Source organism: Cololabis saira, chromosome 8 (assembly GCF_033807715.1).
Source record: "Cololabis saira isolate AMF1-May2022 chromosome 8, fColSai1.1, whole genome shotgun sequence".
Lineage (NCBI taxonomy): Eukaryota > Metazoa > Chordata > Actinopteri > Beloniformes > Belonidae > Cololabis > Cololabis saira.
In genome coordinates this window covers 7,985,293-8,004,621 of record NC_084594.1, presented here as the reverse complement: position 1 = coordinate 8,004,621, position 19,329 = coordinate 7,985,293, and the positions used below count along the sequence as shown (strand labels likewise).

Genomic DNA, 19,329 nt, shown 5'->3' with positions numbered 1-19,329 from the left:
CTTTTTTTTTATCTCTGCTGCAGCTTTAACAGTTTTACTTTGACTTACACACATCAAAAAGGCTCATTCAGCAAAGTTTGATCACCTTGTCCGATTCAACGTATTGCAGAAGCAGCTGTTTTTGAAAGTAGTGTTTCGTAGATTGAATAATCAACAGGACAAGGGTAGCGCAGGAGAATATAGTAAGTTATTTTCTTATCGGAGGTTTCATCACTGTTGAAACTGCGGTGAACCTCAACGCTAACTGAGATGCGTCCGTGGCGTTCAGTACGCAGCACAGGAAGCCTCACGTCTGATTTCTCATCTTCCTCTCACATTCCTTTGATTAGATTTCATTTTGCGTGCATGTGAACTTTGTTTTCACCAGAACTTCCGGTTAAACTCTTTGCTGTTCAAATATTTAATGCTGCCACACTTTGTTTCCTTTGTTTATACTGTGCTTTATGAATAGAAGTCATATGTCTCCAGAAATGTTTGATATAAATACATAAAATGTTGCTTAATCTCAAAACAAAAGAAAATACTTTGTTGGTAAAAAACACCACAAAGTAAAATAAATAAATTATGAGATCAATTAATTGAACTTATTCCTTTTTTGGATTCACTGAAATGACAGTTGTGAGATACCACTAGTGTTGTTTCTGGCAGCCTGTTTCAATTTGAGTTTAGGTCTAGTCTTTGGGTCAGTCTATCATCTTAGTTTTTATTAGTTCTAGTCCTGTTCATTCTCCTTTTAGTCGTGTCAAGTTTCAGTCGACTAAAAGTCTGAGCATTGTTCAGGACCATTTTAGTCTCGTTTCAGTCAAAGATTGAATTGTAAAATGGGTTTGGCTAAATACAAACGAGGTTATCTTATTATTATATTTTTGTTACCTTATAGACTCAAGAATACATTCATTCCAGAAGAGGCTATAATTTTAGTTTACAACATTTATTTTTCCGCATTTCTCCCCACCTTTTTCTTTTTCGACGGCACATTTGGTTTTCTTTTCCACGTCTAAGTAGGAAAGTCAGTTGGTCTCTTCTTCTTCTCCAGCCCCAGAGCAGATCCCCGCGTTTCTTTATGTAACTTTGTTTTTAATTGATGTGAACCTAGAGCTCTGCGTTAACGGCATCAGCCTCTAACTCTGCAGCTGCATCTTCTGGATCTGATTCCCCGCTGCAGCGACTGGGATTGAGGACTAACGTCACCCAGCAGAACTAAACCAGAGAAACTACTGAAAACATGGACGTTAAACCAGAGAAACTACTGAAAACATGGACGTTAAACCAGAGAAACTACTGAAAACATGGACATTAAACCAGAGAAACTACTGAAAACATGGACGTTAAACCAGAGAAACTACTGAAAACATGGACATTAAACCAGAGAAACTACTGAAAACATGGACATTAAACCAGAGAAACTACTGAAAACATGGACATTAAACCAGAGAAACTACTGAAAACATGGAGATTAAACCAGAGAAACTACGGAAAACATGGACATTAAACCAGAGGAAACTACTGAAAACATGGACATTAAACCAGAGAAACTACTGAAAACATGGACATTAAACCAGAGAAACTACTGAAAACATGGACATTAAACCAGAGAAACTACTGAAAACATGGACATTAAACCAGAGAAACTACTGAAAACATGGACATTAAACCAGAGAAACTACTGAAAACATGGACATTAAAACAGAGAAACTACTGAAAACATGGACATTAAACCAGAGAAACTACTGAAAACATGGACATTAAACCAGAGAAACTACTGAAAACATGGACATTAAAACAGAGAAACTACTGAAAACATGGACATTAAACCAGAGAAACTACTGAAAACATGGACATTAAACCAGAGAAACTACTGAAAACATGGACATTAAACCAGAGAAACTACTGAAAACATGGACATTAAAACAGAGAAACTACTGAAAACATGGACATTAAACCAGAGAAACTACTGAAAACATGGACATTAAAACAGAGAAACTACTGAAAACATGGACATTAAGGATATTTGAGTCTCGTCTTGGTCAATGAAAATGAAGAGACATTTTAGCAGAGTTTTTATTTTGTAATCTACATTTTAGTCTCGTTTTTATTCATCTACGATATTGCATTATATATTTAATTATCGTTATTGTCACATGACCAGCATGTTCGTTGCGTCTTGTCTCATTTTCCTCAGATGATAAAGGTTCGTTGACGGCGATATTTAGATATTTAGATATTTAGCAACTTTAGATACCACTAAAGATACCAGGTCCGGGATGATTTTATTAAATTACTATTATTTTATTATTATTTATTATTATAATAATGATCAGTTATGAAGTTACTTAATCCTGTTCCCCTTGGCAGGAGGAGGCGCGGCGCGTCTGCCAGGAGCCATGTGCCTCCCTCACACCAACAACATGGACAACAAGCTACCGGGGGTGGGGTCAGGGGGGGCGGCTTCCCTTCGAAAACAAGGGGGAGGCGTCCCGCTGGAGCCGTTCATACATCAGGTGAGTGACAACAGCATGTGAGCCATGAATGTAGGTAGAGCTTAGTGGGGATATTAATACTTTTTTCCCCTCGGGGGTGGGGGACGGTATCGAGAGACAATCTGAAACTGAAACATCTGGGGAAGGAAAAGAGAACAGCTTGTAGTTTCCTCTTTTTGTTGTTTTTGCTCCTGATGTGGCCTGTTTTGCTCATTAGTTCTCTTCGTGTGTGTGTGTGTGTGTTGATGTGCTTCTACTGTAGGTGGGAGGTCACACCAGTATGATGCGTTACGACGACCATACAGTGTGTAAGCCTCTGATTAGCAGAGAGCAGCGCTTCTACGAGTCTCTCCCTCCCGAGATGAAGGAATTCACTCCCGAGTATAAAGGTCAGTCCCGGGTCACCGATGTAGAGGATCAGAGGCTGGAGTTGGTGAACTCTTATCACCCGCCTCTTTGTCCAGAAATACTGCGGGTTACATGATTCATTGCTTTCACCTTCAACCTTGAACCTAACCGAACACAACGGTTTCCAACATGTGATGGGACACAACACTCCTACAAGATCGGTCAGTTAACATGAAGATGTGTGAAAATACAAATGATTAGGGGTGTAACAATATATCGTGCCACGAAATTTTGCGATACGTGTCGTGGAGGTGACGCGATATTGGGTTATTAATATGAATATATTGTATTTACTCGTAACATCCTATTGGTGCAGCGGGATAACGTGACGACCGCGCCTTGACCCGCGGACCAAAATCTTACTACGCTCAGAAGAAACTAGTACCGTTTTGCCGTCCCGATCACGGGACTCTTGCGGGGTTTTGAGCTCCAAACTTTTACTTCCAAGGTGAGCAGGAATCAATCTTTTTTATGATGTAAAGATTGTCGTCCACAAAGGTGGGAGCGGATGAAACGATAACGGGGTTCACCTTACGGCCTCAGGCTGGAGCAGGTGAAGCTCTGAGCTCTGTCATCAGCTAAATAACAGTCATGTTGCATTTTGAGTTTGGGACTCTTCATAATTTATTTATTTACTTTTATTCATTTATTTAATTTTAGTTGTTAAATTTCTGGAAAAGAAAAAAGTCATACATGAGAGAAACTATTCAGTTTGTGGCAAAATATTTTTACTTTTACTGAAGATGCATAATGCAAACCTGACATTTACTTTTAGTTCAGTTTGTGGAAAATGGTTGGCCTGGTTTTCTCTTTAAAATTTAAGCAGTTATAAAGAATTACAAACTGTAACAATAGGGCAAACGCACAGTATTGTTTTCTATTTTGTGTCTTTTAAATAAAAGACCATTTTTCCAGTCATGTGTTCCTCATTCAAAATACTGCTATAATATTGTATCGTATCGTTATTGGACCTCAATATCGTGTATCATACCGTATCGTGAGATTAGTGTATCGTTACACCCCTACAAATGATCAAAAGTAATTCGTTCATATCATGATTTTGCATAATTTCAATGAAAGGGAAACATTTACACTTGTAAAGATAAGATGCTGCATCTTGGGTAACTGACATTTAAGAGCGACCTCAGGCCCGTGGCAGAGAAAGAAGGCTCTTCAGACCTGATTAAACCGTAAAAGAATGGGGCCACAGAGACGGTGTAAATGAGTTAAATGTGTAGATACGCTTGAGGCTTCACACAGATATAATGGCCCAAGCAAAGCAGCTGGTTTTAAGATTATTCTTTTTTAATTATCCCAAGTTGGCTTTATACTAGCACCACTCTCAGAAAAAGCATCTATTCTTTACTTTCCTCTGTACATTTGTGCTCTTGTTCTGCTTTTTCCACTGCATGTGCACCTATGATTTACCTATGATACAAAAACAGCCTGTGGTATTTCTTGTGTATTTTTTGTGTATTTTTTTACATCCCTTGCCAAATGTCTGCATCACTTATGTTATTGACACAAGATTGGGAAAAAAAACAACTCCTCATTCTACTATCCCATATTCAGCTCACAGGCTTTAGAAATGGCGGAAACCCTTTCGTCTTCTTTCATTTGAATTAGTTTTTTTTTTTTTATTGAGGAACATGAGTGGGATCTGCAGCGGGAGTCAAACCTACTTATCCATTATTTCATGTACGGTGGATAAATGTCCTGTTTAGTGGAGGGAGAGGCAGAGAAAAGCAGAAGGGAAGGAAGGAAGTGCGGATGTTTAGCGGTGGTGAAGCTGCAGCTGCTCTGGTTTTCATCACCAGCCACATGCTGTGGCCGCTGTCGCTTTCTTCTGCTTTGGTGACGGACAATAACAAGAGAACATCTGGCCTTTCTGACAGGCACATGAACAAGTATTTTATGAAACATAGCAGGGCAGGTGTAACGAACGGCATTGATAATGGTTGAGTTCTCGTTACAACTGAGAAAACCAATAGGACTCAGTTGTTTGTGTTTATGTCTAGGGCTGGGGATCAATTCAAATGTCAAGAATCTATTCGATTCCGATTCTTAAGATTCAGAATCGATTATCAAGATTTCATTCGAACCGATTCAATTCGATTCCGATATTGATTTGGGTTAGTGTTATTAAAACTGTATTTTTAGTTGTTGCATGACTGTAGTTATGCAAAATATTACTACTAGTATTATATTTAGATTAAACAGCAAGTATTGCAGCTAATGATGCTGTAAGGACCAATCAGCTCCCAGAATGCTGATAGAACTGCTTTCAGAAATATCGTGTGGGTCAGAATTACCAAACAGATCCAGGGAGGAAACAGAGACGGATGAAATCGGTTTTATTTTTTCCCACATTCCGTTTTTATTTGTTCCATTTTCGGTCTATTTTGGTTTTTGATTTTTGAGCATTTGGTTTTTAGCATTTTTTGCAAATTTATCCCCAAGACAGTATATAAAGTAATGAAATATAGACAATTTATGCAATTATAACCTAACACTTTAATGTTTTCATATCTTTAAACATATTTAAAGGCAAAAACATGTCACCAGTTATTCTTGTGTCCAACAAAACATTCCTTTTTTGGGGATAAACAAAAAAATAACCAAAATGTAATGATGGAAAAAAAATATACATAAATAAATAAAAGAAAAAAACAAACAAAAAAAAATCGATCTTTAGACATATGAATCGATTTTTAGGAATTAATATGAGAATCGATTTAGAATTGGGCAATCGATTTTTTCAACACAGGCCTATTTATGTCTAGCATCGGAGTGGGCTTGTAAGCAATGTACCACCAGACCAACCCATCCTAAACAGGTTTAATATTCGTCTGCATCAGACCAACATCCCATGTTGTTGCATTGAGGCTTGTTCTCAGCCCAGAGGCTTCGTCCTAATTGGGCTCATTCGGTAATCATGCACAAACGGTGAACTGCCAGCCTCCTCCGAGGGTCTTGTTGGTGTAAATCATGAGTAACATATGTAGGGCTGCAGCTATCCAATATTTTGGTGATGGATTATTCTATCAAATATTCCATCGATTAACTTGAGTAATCGGATAAAACTTACTTTTGCCTAATTAAAGCCCAATTATAAATATACAGTAGAAAACAAGTGAGATCACTTAATAAAAACAACCAATTTGTTTTTTTTAATAAGATTATTTCAAACTTAACATTCTCTGAGTATCTTCTAAGTATCAAAAATAAAATAAAAAATCCTTTAAACCTGCTTTTAAATTATGCAACTTCACATTCAGAACCAACACGTTTCAACAGAAATGCTTGGCTGTGGACCGGACCTTCTTTTAATTTAAAATAATCCTACACCTTCACATCTTTTGTCTCTTCCTCTTATTACTTTACTGTGTTTTCTCATTGTTGCTGTCACTGTTGTCAGTCCCGGCCGCCGTCTGTGCAGCTAAACTGTTCACACGTTACGAAAACGCAACGCCGTCTTCTTCCGCTTTATTAAGGACACATGCACGTTAGCACGTTGTGTCACGTTAAAAAGAACCTCTGCGAAACATGAAGTCTAAATTAATCTTTTATTTAAACGATGCTTCGAGGCAGAGGAAATTCTCATTTTATGTAATCGAGTTACTCGAGGAACTCAAGGAATCGTTGCAGCCCTAAACATATTCATGACAACTGCAAAAACCTCTTTATTCTTTAACAAAAGCAAGAATCAGGACAAGTCAGAAGCTGTAGAGACGACTGCCGATCACAAATGTTGATCGATGGCTACACAGCAGACAAAAAGAAAAAGGTAGAACATAAACCTTCAAATATTGTCATAAACCCCCAATATGCCATAAAGAAGCCTCCCTTTTAGAAAACCCAGCCTAGCACTGAACACCACGATGAGTCTTGGAAAAGCAAGCGTCAATAACGACTCAATGCTGCTGTTTAAAAATAAATAAATATTACAACACATGTTGAGACGACTCTCTGCGAAAGCAAAAAAGACAAATTCCCAGAGCAACGGTGCACTGTGATTGTTTACATCTCTTTCAAAGACTGCCTAGGTGTGTACAGACTCCTCCTAACTGACATTTCCTCTGCCGAGGGGTTGCTTTGTCTTGATTCATCATTTTTTAATAATTCACATGGTCTGCTGAAACCAAGTTCATCCCAGAATGACTGAGTTCAACTTGGAAATCAGCTCTGAGCGATGGATGGAGAGATAAGAAGCGGAGACGCATAGCACGAGTGGTTTGTCACACAACGGCGAGGAACAGGCCCAGCCGTGTTTCCTGTTCTTCCTGTTCCTTGTTTCCTCGTCTGTGAGGTTTTCCTGGAGATGTAATAGATAACTCTGGCATTTGAAATGTTGAGAGGAATAAAAGCTTTGCTGGAACAGCAGCAACCTGAAAAAGCTCTGGTACGTTAGTGGGCCGATTAACTGTAAACTAAATGTTAAGGGAAATACTGGATAATACTATATATATATATAAACTTCTTTTGAATGTTTAATGCTTTGACTATATGTGAGGTAGCGCAATAAAGAAGAAACATATTTGCACAGAATTGAATGTTATATACCTTAAACATTTTGAAGTTTCCAACCTTTTAAATGGTTGGAAAAATAAGAAAACTTGAGGTCATTTGAGTCCTGTTCTTTAAATTTAAAAAGTCATCGACTTCTGGCGCAGCATGTACCGGCTCATATGAGAGAAATGCAGTTTTGATTGATTGATTTGAGTTTTTTATTTCGGTCCATTTGGATACAACATAATACAACATAAAAAAAAAAGGTCCAATATTTTAAGTGGCACCGAAAAGGTATAGCCTGAAGCCATGGCTTATTATGCCTACCCTTTTATGAACCTCGACTCAGGAGGTTTTATACAAAACAAAACGAATAATTTGGGTTCAAACATTGAAAAAGAATGGATATATTGGACAAGTAACAGAGGTATCTAGACAAGAAGCAAAGACGAAAAAACAAAGACGAAAACAAAACAAAAAACATAATATAAATTGCAAGGAGTGATAAATTAAGTGGTTTTTGGCAAGAGACTGTACAGCGCGGATAGCAGAGGTTTTCATGCTTATTAGGCACAAAAACATGAAAATTTGCATATGACAGACTATTTTTAAATATATATGATATATATCCATATTTCCACCTTCCTTTGGGGCAAATTATACACATTTACTCTGATAACTTGTTAAATTAAGTAAGTACAGTCTCACAGATCGTAAACGAGTTCTGAAACATTGATGGACATTTTATGATGATTTTTTTTCTTACTTCGGCATGTTTTCCTTTTTAAAATGTTGCATATTTGTACTTTGTTTGTAATCAATATGAGGCTTGTGTACAGGAGCCGTGGTGGTGTTGCCGGGTCTGTACTCCCTCCGCTGACAGCAGACCTCCCAAGGGGGTCTATATTTAGTCCTGGATCTGTGCCCACTACCATTGTCCAGCAGATTAAATAACAGCCGACAGACAGCTGCCCAGGAACTAATTTATGCATCTGTCAAGGTTGTTTTGTCCGCACACGGTTCCACAATAGCGGCTGAAATGTGTCCTTGTCTGGTGCTTTTCTGCGGACCGAGAGCCGGCTGGGGAAAGGTTTGACTGAAGCTGAGGCTGCTTTGATGTCACCGGTCGACCAAACATGTTTGGGATGAAGGGAGCTGCAGCTTTGGTGCAGATATCACTTCCTGACTTGATACTTGGAGTCTCCCCGACTCAGAAACCTCATATGTCTTTAACGGGTCGGTCCAGCGCAAACCTGAGCAGCAGAGCGCGTAAATGCTTTTTATGTCATTAAGGTCCCTGAACTCACCACAGAAATCAAGGATTTTCCCTCATTTGGTGTTTTGATGACGTTCGTTAGATCATTTCCTTTAGTTCTCAGTTCACTATATGAATTAATCTGTGCCTTTTTATCATTTTAATAACTTATAAAGTGTCAGCAGATTTATTTGCATCTCTGTTGCTTCAAATTGTCCGCTGAGATCTTGCAGTTATGAGGGGAGGATCAGACCGCTGCGTGAGAGTCCACATCCCAAACATTCACAGAGGAATTAAGGCCTGGAGATGGACAACCTCCCTGAACCGTGAATCCTAACACTGTCATCTCAGAAGATACATGTGACTTGTGCACATAACATTGCTGAACTTTGATCCGAGCAGCAGCAGAAGCAGCTCCAGATCCCAACACGGCTCATGGACTTGACTGACTCGTTCCCCCGACAGGCCTTACCGTCTGCTTTCCTCTTCACCTCAGGACCTTTTACCTTTGTTCCAGGGTCCAGCTTTTATGTTCCTTGTAGGTGTTCACACATTGAAGACCTTTTTCTCCTCCTAGTGGGCGATGGCTCACCACAGTCCTCCCACATTTGAATAAGTAGTTAACACATCCTTTTCATACTGGATGGACATCCTGGTGGTTGTTTAAGGAGTCAGACGCTCCTAGTTGCATCTGTTGGTGATGGATGGATGGATGGATGGATGGATGGATGTACAGAAAGTATAAATAAGTTAAATTTGAATTTTCACTTATGGGAGGAGTATATTGCAGTGGATGTTTGGAGTCACTATGTTTGTTGAGAGACTGAATGGCCGTGGGGAAAAAACTGTATATGTACAGGACTGTCTCAGAAAATTAGAATATTGTGATAAAGTTCTTTATTTTCTGTAATGTAAATAATTTTTTTTTTTTTTTTAAAGTCATACATTCTGGATTCATTACAAATCAACTGAAATATTGCAAGCCTTTTATTATTTGAATATTGCTGATTATGGCTTACATTTTAAGATTAAGATTCCCAGAATATTCTAATTTTTTGAGATAGGATATTTGAGTTTTCTTAAGATGTAAGCCATGATCAGCAATATTAAAATAATAAAAGGCTTGCAATATTTCAGTTGATTTGTAATTAATCCAGAATGTATGACATGTTTGTTTTTGTAATTGCATTACAGAAAATCACAATATTCTAATTTTCTGAGACAGTCCTGTATATGTATAACTGTATGTGTTTGTGCGTGTTTTAATTGACCCGTAACACCTTTCTGAAGGCAGCAGCTCAACGAGGTGATGGCCGAACAAATAGTTGCAGGCTGAAATATTTGAATGGCTGCAGTAGTTTTCCTATGGGAGGCTGTCATTGGACTAGATAAATCCAGGTGGTTTCTCTAGTTTAAAAACAATAGAGTACTCTCTCTCTCTCTCTCTCTCTCAGTTTATTACATGGCGATGTTTTTACCTGTATGACGTCACTGTGCTGGCAGCAGCTGCAGTAACATCAGCAGCATCAGCAGCAGCTGGCGGCGGCTAGACTCAGCTAATGAGATAGATGATGCAGCATGAGATGCAGCGCTGAGTCAGCTGCCATGCGGCAAGACTCGTTCCCCCTTTAAGGGATTCTGACGGAGGCTTTAGACGAGTGCAGTGAAGGAAGTCTTCAGTCATCCCTCCTTCTCCTGGTTGAACTAGGGATGAACTGTGGCAGAAATCAAGCATCCAATACCACCTGAACTTAAAAACCACCAGTTCTTGATATCTGTCATCCAGAAAAACACTTAACCCTTGTACTGTCTTTGGGTCAGAATGACCCAATTCTTCTATCCTTCTTTCCTCCTGCCATACTCTCTCCTTCCTTCTTCCTTTCCTATTTTCTTCCTTTTTTACCCTCCTTTACTCCTTTTTCTTCCTACCTCCCTTTCGTCATTCATTCCTTTATTACATTCTTTGCTTTTCATTCCTTCTTTCCTTATTTTATCCATTCCTTCCTTCTTCCCTCCCTTCTTTCTTTCCTTTTCTCCATTCTTTACTCCCTCCCTTCTTTCCTCCCTTTCTCACTTCCTTCCATCTTTTCTCCCTTCTTTCCTTCCTTTCTCACTTCCTTCCATCTTTTCTCCCTTCCTTACTCCCTTTCCTACTTCCTTCCTTCTTTCCTTCCTTTCTTCTTTACTCCCTTCACCCTCCCTTGACCCAAAGACAGCACAAGGGTTAAGGACAATTTTCTGACGGCACATTTGACACCGCTCTGGGATGTGGCACTAAGATGAACCTCAATGAAAAATATATTTTATATATATATAAATGTATATATTTAAGTCAAAGAATGGTTTCAAAACCAAGAAGAGGAGGAGACATGATGTTCATATCTATGAAATGGGGGGAAAACTAAATACGCTGCAGCGAAGGAGTACAGATTCTTATATAAAATAATAATATAGTCTAGTTTTTCAAACCGCCTGTGAAACTGGAAGGACAAATTGCTGTAATGCGATCTGGGACGGTCCTCCGCTTCTACGATATTGGACTGAAATTGAGAAGATTATAGAAAAGCTTCTGAAACAGCTGCACGAAAGTACTGGAGTGAAATAGCAGGCAGTATTAAGAGCTCTGGGACTAAATATACATTTAAGATGCTGCTGATGGCAGGAAAGAGAGTGGAGGAAAACTGGAAACTCCCCCAGCTGTCGTTTATGGTGCTTTTGTAATGTAGAAAAACTTAACATTTACTCTGAAACTTGGAAAATGTTGCACATCCTGCATTCAATATGCTCCGTCTTTCATGCCAGATGTTAATTTATTATGATAGATCTAACAGACACATGTATGCTGCTCGTGTTCATTAAATGTTCTGCCTTTTCAGAAGTAAGATAATTAGTCTTAAAAGGGTTGATATGCGTTTGTTTTTCTTTTAAAAGTATTTAAAGACACAACACACACGGAAAGAGAGAGAAGATAGAGAAGAGGGGAAAAGGGGAAAAAATAATTATTGTTACTTATTTTCCTTTTCTTTTCTGAGTGAATATGTGTATTTTTGTATAGATCAGCATTATTACTGCTTTGTATGTTCAAAGAGGATTGTGATATTGGTGACGATAGATATTTATTATTATATTTTACATATTTAATTAATTATTTACCCCTTTCTTTTACTTTATTTATGAATTATTAAGTTATTATTATGTATGTGTATGATCTGATCCTACACATAGCCCTATATATATTTATTTATTTATTTATTTATTTTTTTTCCTTTTTCTCTTCCTCTTTTTTTTCTTTCCTTAAAAAAAAGACAACACATATTTACAGACAGAGCGTTTCATTTTTTTCCTCTTTGTTTTGTCTTTAACCTGAACTATAAGCACAATAACAGACTGCATTTTCCTTTTACAAACCTTTCTGGTATTATAAAGTATTGAGATATTTCCCCTTCAGAGATCCATTAAATTACCCATAAATGAGTCTTGCATTGATCAGTTTTCTCAAGAGTGAATTGATCACCTAAGGGCCAAAAGTCACTTCTAAGCTGTGTATAAACTGAGCAGTTAGACCTCAGCCGATATGCAAAATGGATTCACACCAGGAAAAAACATCAATAGTTATGTTCCCATCGATATTTTATCTGGAAAAACAATCCACTCAGCAATAATCCACAACGCGACCGATACCACCACCTGCTGACACACAAGCACACGGGGAACTGGCTGCAACATAAATGTCACTTTTATTTCTGCCTCAAAATTATCATTATTTTGTCATTTTTTGTTCAGGTGAGACATTTTTCCTTGGAGTGAGTTGCATAAATGTGTTTGGGTTGTCTATTTTCAAAAGCGTTTGAAGCTATTCCACAAGACCAGGGGTCTGCAACCCAAAATGTTGAAAGAGCCATATTGGACCAAAAACACAAAAAACAAATATGTCTGGAGCCGCAGAAAATCTTGTATAAAAGTCTTGTATAAGCCTTAGAATGAAGGCAACACATTCTGCATGTTTCTATATTAGTTAGAACTGGGGGAAGATTTTTTTTTCATTATGCACTTCGAGAAAAAAGTAGAAATTTTGAGAAAAAAGTTGAAATTTCAAGATTAATGTTGAAGACATAAAGTACAATTTCGACAAAAAGGTTGAAATGTCAAGATTAATCTTGAAGTACAATCTTGAGAAAAAGGTCAAAATGAGAAAAATGTCGAGAAAAAAGTCGAAATTTTGAGAAAAAGTCGAAATGTCGAGAAAACTAAACTTAACTTACTTAAAGACTCATATCCGGCACTTTAAAACCTCATATTGTACATTTCTGTTTATTTCTGTTTATACATTTTATTTTATTCTATCTCTTATTTTATCTCTATATATTTGTTTGTTTTTATATTTTTATTTTTATTGTATTGCACCAATCACCACAACAAATTCCTTGTGTGTGTCAACAAACTTGGCAATAAACCCCTTTCTGATTCTGAAAATATTCAAAATTTCGAGAAAAAAAGTCAAAATGTCGAGAAAAAAGTCAAAATGTCGAGAAAATATTCAAAATTTCGAGAAAAAAGTCAAAATGTTGAGATTATAAAAGGAAAAAGGAAGAAAAAAAGAGAAATAAAGGAAAAAAAGAGAAAAAAGAAAAAGAAGAAAAAAAAGTTAAACATTTTTGAAAAAGCTCCAGGAGCCACTATGGCGGCGCTAAAGGGCCGCATGCGGCTCTAGAGCCACGGGTTGCCGATCCCTGCACAAGACGAACTCCATGTCCCTCTTGTGTGTTTGAGTGTTTCTGATCGGCTGGTTTCTCTCGGTCCTGTCAGGCGTGGTGCGCGTGTGCTTCGAGGGCGACTCGGACGGCTACATCAACCTGGTGGCGTACCCCCACGTGGACCTGGAGGGAGTTCCCGGGGAGCACGAGGAGCGGGACCCCACTGAGAGGGAGCAGCCGAGGAGGAAGCACTCCCGCCGCAGCCTCCACCGCTCCTCCTCCTCCGCCGAACACAAGGACGAGCGCGTGGACCGGAGGGAGGTGCACGACCCCGACACCCCTGACAAGTACGGTGATGGTCAAGGATCCAACTGTAGATTTGCAGCAGAGTACAGTATTTTTCACACCATAAGACGCAATTAAAATCCTTAAATAGTGTCAAACATTGGCAGTGCGCCCTATAATCCTCATGTATGAATGTTGTTGTTCTTACTGACCTCGAACCAGTTTAATGGGGTACCCTGAGGTCAAAAATAGTGCAGTTTTAGTGACTTTTAGTTTAGCTGACGCATTAAAGTCGGTCCTTGGTTGGATAAGGGTTGCAATGTCAGACATCCCCCCTGAAATAAAAACGGTCCAAATCATCCCCCCTGAAAAACTGCCATCCCCCCTTTCCATCCCTTATGTCATTTCATCAATGAATGTGGTTTTACTGCTATTTCAACATTTAGAGTCATCACCAGAAAAATAACACCAGAAAAATAACTTATTTGACAATTTTCACCTGTTTTCAAGTAAAGTAAAAAATCTGCCAGTGGGACAAGATTTACGGTATCTTCTCATTACAAGCAAAAAAATCTTGTTCCACTGGCAGATTTTTTTACTTATTTCAAGTGAAAATCTACTTGAAACAGGTGAAAATTGTTGTTTTTTCCAGTGATGAGTCTTGTTTTAAGTGTAATGAGATTTTTTTTACTAAAATTAGACATTTTAACTAGAAATAAGATAAATATTCTTGTTAAGATTTTGAGTTTTTGCAGTGATCCATTTTACTTATCCTGTGAAGGACAGAGTCATATTGATAAGTTCAGAAAACTGTTTTTTATTTTTGTGTTTTGATGTATTTGATGTAAGCCCAGTGGATATTTAAAGCTTACAGAAGGCTGCATTTAACTGCTGCTATGTCATTCCTGCAGTATTTCTGCAGGTGTTTTGGTCAGTGCTATTATTTGTAATATATTATATTATTTGTAATCAGCACAAATTATCTGTCCCCATATGATAAAATCCACCATCCCCTCTGATTTTTTTTTTTACAACTCGAGTACTTCAGACAACAACGTTGGATAACTAATTATGTAGCGCTGGCAAGCAACCGTCATCCAACATCGACTCAACGTTACCTTACTGTAATGTAATTAGACGTCAACGAACCCAACGTTCAAATCTGTATCATAATCCATTATAATCAAATGTTGGAATACAACGTTGTTCCAACCTCACACTAACTTCAGGTGTCTGCTATCGCTGGCAACGATGAACCAATCAGAGAACAGGACGTAGTACGACGTTTACCTGCTCCACTTTATATTTGTGGATTTGTGGAAGGCAAATGATTTAAAATGTGAGTTTATTTTTCTGTTTTAGTTACAACTGAACAATATTCTGAGTTATTGTGAACGAGTTGAATAAAGTTCGACTTACCGGACAGTTTTTTTCGCTTTATATGTTTTATCATGCGCCTTATTTATGAAAATAGACCCGCTCATTGATATTGCGGCTAATGGTCCGCAAAATATTGTACATACAGGACTGTCTCAGAAAATTAGAATATTGTGATAAAGTTCTTTATTTTCTGTAATGCATTTAAAAAAAAAAAAAAAATGTCATACATTCTGGAATTATTACAAATCAACTGAAATATTGCAAGCCTTTTATTATTTTAATATTGCTGATTATGGCTTACAGTTTAAGATTAAGATTCCCAGAATATTCTACTTTTTTGAGATAGGATATTTGAGTTTTCTTAAGCTGTAAACCATGATCAGCAATATTAAAATAATAAAAGGCTTGCAATATTTCAGTTGATTTGTAATGAATCCAGAATGTATGACATTTTTGCATTACAGAAAATAAAGGACTTTATCACAATATTCTAATTTTCTGAGACAGTCCTGTATATAATACGTATGTTTGCAACTGTGTTTTGACCTTTCTATAATTGACCTTTTTGAAAATGTAAGTCTATGTCGTTATTGCATTTAGTGTCTCCAGCTGGTTGACGGGTCTTTGTGGTGCAAAACAGCAGGTTTTGTTCATGAATTAATAAATGGAGAGCAGTCTATGGTAAAGGGTGCATCTATATTGACATACATATACACACAGTGTTGGCACAAGGTGAACAGAAATAGACGTGAACAACAAATAGTTCAGCGGTCAAATGTAAAGCTTGAAATCCACAATAGAAGCTGCAGTAATTGGGAGGATCAGCACCCGTGTTTTCCCAGCATTAACCTCTCCTCCTCCCCGCAGCCTCGGAGAGCTGAAGAGTCCCAGGCTCGACCCGAAGATTCACTCGGAGGTCCCGTTCCAGATGCTGGACTGGAACAGCGGCCTGACCTTAGAGAAGATCACCCACAATCCCTGGAGCCTGCGGTGCCACAAGCAGCAGCTCAGTCGCATGAGGTCCGAATCCAAGGACCGGAAGCTCTTCAGTATCCTTTTATTATATTTTATTATTATATATATATATATATATATATATATATATATATATATATATATATATATATATATATATTTTTTTTTTTTTTTTATTTTTTTTTTCAAATTCAGTTTATTGATTTTCACTTTCATTCAGTCCTCAGCAGAAGTACTCAACAGAAAATATGTGAATACATAAAATAACTAGTAATAATAATCAAAAGTAAAGAATAAAAAAATAAAAAATACAAAAATAATAATTGTCATCTAATCTTTGTCCATGAGGATCATTGGGCAGATTGTCCATAAAATGTAAAAAGGGTGACCACATGTCATTAAATTCTCCAACTCTACCTTTTAGAATGTTAATTCTAAATAATGTTTCCAATACTAGGTGTGAAGACATCTCTTTTAACCACTGGGTGGAATTAGGACTCTGAACATCCTTCCACTTCAAGGCTATTACCCTTTTTACTTGTAACAAACAAACATCTATGAGCTTTCTTTTCTTTGCATTTCCACCAAAGTCTTCAGGGTTTATATGTAATAGACATAATCTAGGTTCAACAGGAATTGTACACTCTGTTAATCTGGAAATCAGGTGAAGGGTATCTTTCCAAAAGTCCTGGAGTTTCTTACATTCCCATATACAATGAAGCAAGGTACCTCTTTATTATAATATATCTATTACATTAAAATGCAGTCTGCAATACAGTCTACCTGATAAAGTAGATAGTGATGGAAAAAGGTCAAATTAAACCTAAATGTCACTCGAACGATGCAACATCAGCACTGAATACAACAGTGATACCAGACGAAATCACGGTGCATTAAATGTAAACGTGTGTGAGTGTGTACCGATGAGGCTGCGAATTAAAGTTGCTTTCTTCAAGGAAAATTATGACTAAATATCGTCGTCAACGAACCTTTATCATCTGAGGAAAACGAGACGCAAGGAAAATGCTGGTCATGTGACGATAACGATAATTAAATATAAAATGCAATATCGTAGAGGAATAAAAATGAGACTAAAATGTAGATTACAAAATAAAAACTCTGCTAAAATATGTCTTCATGTTCGTTGACCAAAACAAGACGAAATGTTCCAACAAAGATCCTTAATGTCCATGTTTTCAGTAGTTTCTCTGGTTTAGTTCTGCTGGGTGACGTTAGTCCTCAATCCCAGTCGCTGCAGCGGGGAATCAGATCCAGAAGATGCAGCTGCAGAGTTAGAGGCTGATGCCGTTAACGCAGAGATCTAGGTTCACGTACCTTAAAAACAAAGTTACATAGAGAAACGCGGGGATCTGCTCTGGGGCTGGAGAAGAAGAAGAAGAAGAAGATCCATCTTTGGATACACTTTCCTACATAGACGTGGAAAACAAAACCAATGTGTCGTCGAAAAAGATGGGGAGAAATGCGGAAAAATAAATGTTGTAAACTCAAGTTAGAGCCTCTTCTTTATCTGGAATGAATGTATTCTTGAGTCTATAAGGTAACAATTATATAATAATAAAATAACCTTGTTTGAATTGTAAAATGGGTTTGGCTAAATGCAATCTTTGACTAAAACTAGACTAAAATCCTGCTCAGACTTTTATTCGACTGAAACTTGACACGACTAAAAGGAGTATAAACGTGACTAAAACTAATAAAAACTAAAGTGATAGCTTGACCCAAAGACTAGACTAAAACTAGAATTGAAACAGGCTGACACAAACAACACTACTGGGAGTAAAGATGTGTCTATGTGGAGCTCAAGGTTATCAGGTTAAAGTTCATGTTTTGATCTGCAGCTTCAAAGAGAGCAGCGTGCCGCTGCTGGAAAACACAGCTGAGGAGAGTGAATAAACAACTCGCTCTCCTCCTTCTCCACGGGCCGTCTGAATGTGTCTCTTTGTGTTACTGTGTGGATGCACGCTACGTTTGCTTTGTTGTCGTCTTTGAGGCTGCGATCCACGTCTGAGGCCTACTAAAGCTGAGCTGGACTTCTGCAAAACTTCCTTTAAACTTTGATCCTGCAGAGTCGATATAAAAAATGGAGAGTAAAATAAAAACTTGAAGTAAGACAAGAAAAATATCATCATCAGTATTGAATTGTATAGGAATTTGAAAGCTAGATGGTTATTTAACAGTTGAGTGGTTTTAGTTTTCACACTCCTGGAACAGGGATTGTTTTTATGATCTTAAACTGCAAAGAGGTTGTCAGTGTGACTTTCTCACGGACAAAAAGCAAAAAAAAAAACTTAAAATGCTGACCCTTTTTAAAAAAACAAACAAAAAAAGGTTTCATAATCCCTGGAGACGTCTTGCTTTGTGAAACATGCACACAAATGTTCTGCAATGCATTGTGTTGAACATTATATGCATTTCTATCCACTGACTTCTGTGCAACATATTTAAAAAAAATAATTATTATTTTAAATTCACTTTTAGCTCAAGAACTAATTAAATTCTATGTAGGAATGCCACTATAACAAGGCGGTTCTTGTGATCTGCCGCCACCGTGTGGCCAGAAGTGGAACTGCTACCTGAAGTGGGTCACTCCTTAACCAACATGTCTGATCCAGAGTTCCTGTTACTGGAGAACGTGGTTCATCACTTCTGCTACCCCTGCATCCTGGACCTGAAGATGGGCACCAGGCAGCACGGAGACGATGCTTCCGAGGAGAAGGCGGCGAGGCAGATGAAGAAGTGTGAACAGAGCACTTCAGCCACTCTGGGAGTCAGAGTGTGTGGCATGCAGGTAGAGTCTCCGTCTCAGAGTTGGTCCTGAATTTGTCAGGCTCATCTATCCTCTATGGAAGCCCATGTCTGCCAGTAAAAGGAAAAAAAAATAAGATGAAAACTTAGCCTTAAAAATATCCCCACAATAAGTCATAATTACGAGATAAAAAGTCGAAATTATGAGATAGAAAGACTTGACTTTTTATCTTATAATTTCGACTTTTGTATCTCATAATTATGACTTTCTATCTCATAATTTCGACTTTCTATCTCATAATTATGACTTTTTATCTCATAATTATGAAATCATGACTTTTTATCTCATAATTATGACTTTTTATCTTATAATTTCGACTTTTCTATCTCATAATTTCGACTTTTCTATCTCATAATTTCGACTTTCTATCTCATAATTTCGACTTTCTATCTCATAATCTCGATTTTTTTATCTCATAATCTCCACTTTCTATCTCATTTTTACTTTCTATCTCATAATTTCCACTTTATATCTCATAATCTCCACTTTCTATCTCATTTTTACTTTCTATCTCAT

At 37.6% G+C, this 19,329-nt stretch overlaps 1 protein-coding gene across 2 annotated transcripts in view; it reads left to right on the top strand.

Moving 5' to 3' along the window:
* The window catches only part of LOC133448277 (inositol hexakisphosphate kinase 1-like), a 47,162-nt gene that overhangs the window by 21,317 nt on the left and 6,516 nt on the right, over positions 1–19,329 (top strand). For both annotated transcript variants that reach the window (XM_061726653.1, XM_061726654.1), the window contains exons 3-7: positions 2,356–2,501; positions 2,743–2,869; positions 13,459–13,693; positions 15,879–16,060; positions 18,620–18,795. In XM_061726653.1, coding sequence (XP_061582637.1) covers positions 2,385–2,501; positions 2,743–2,869; positions 13,459–13,693; positions 15,879–16,060; positions 18,620–18,795 — 837 coding nt within the window. In that variant the 5' untranslated portion in view covers positions 2,356–2,384. The remainder of the gene's footprint in view (positions 1–2,355; positions 2,502–2,742; positions 2,870–13,458; positions 13,694–15,878; positions 16,061–18,619; positions 18,796–19,329) is intronic.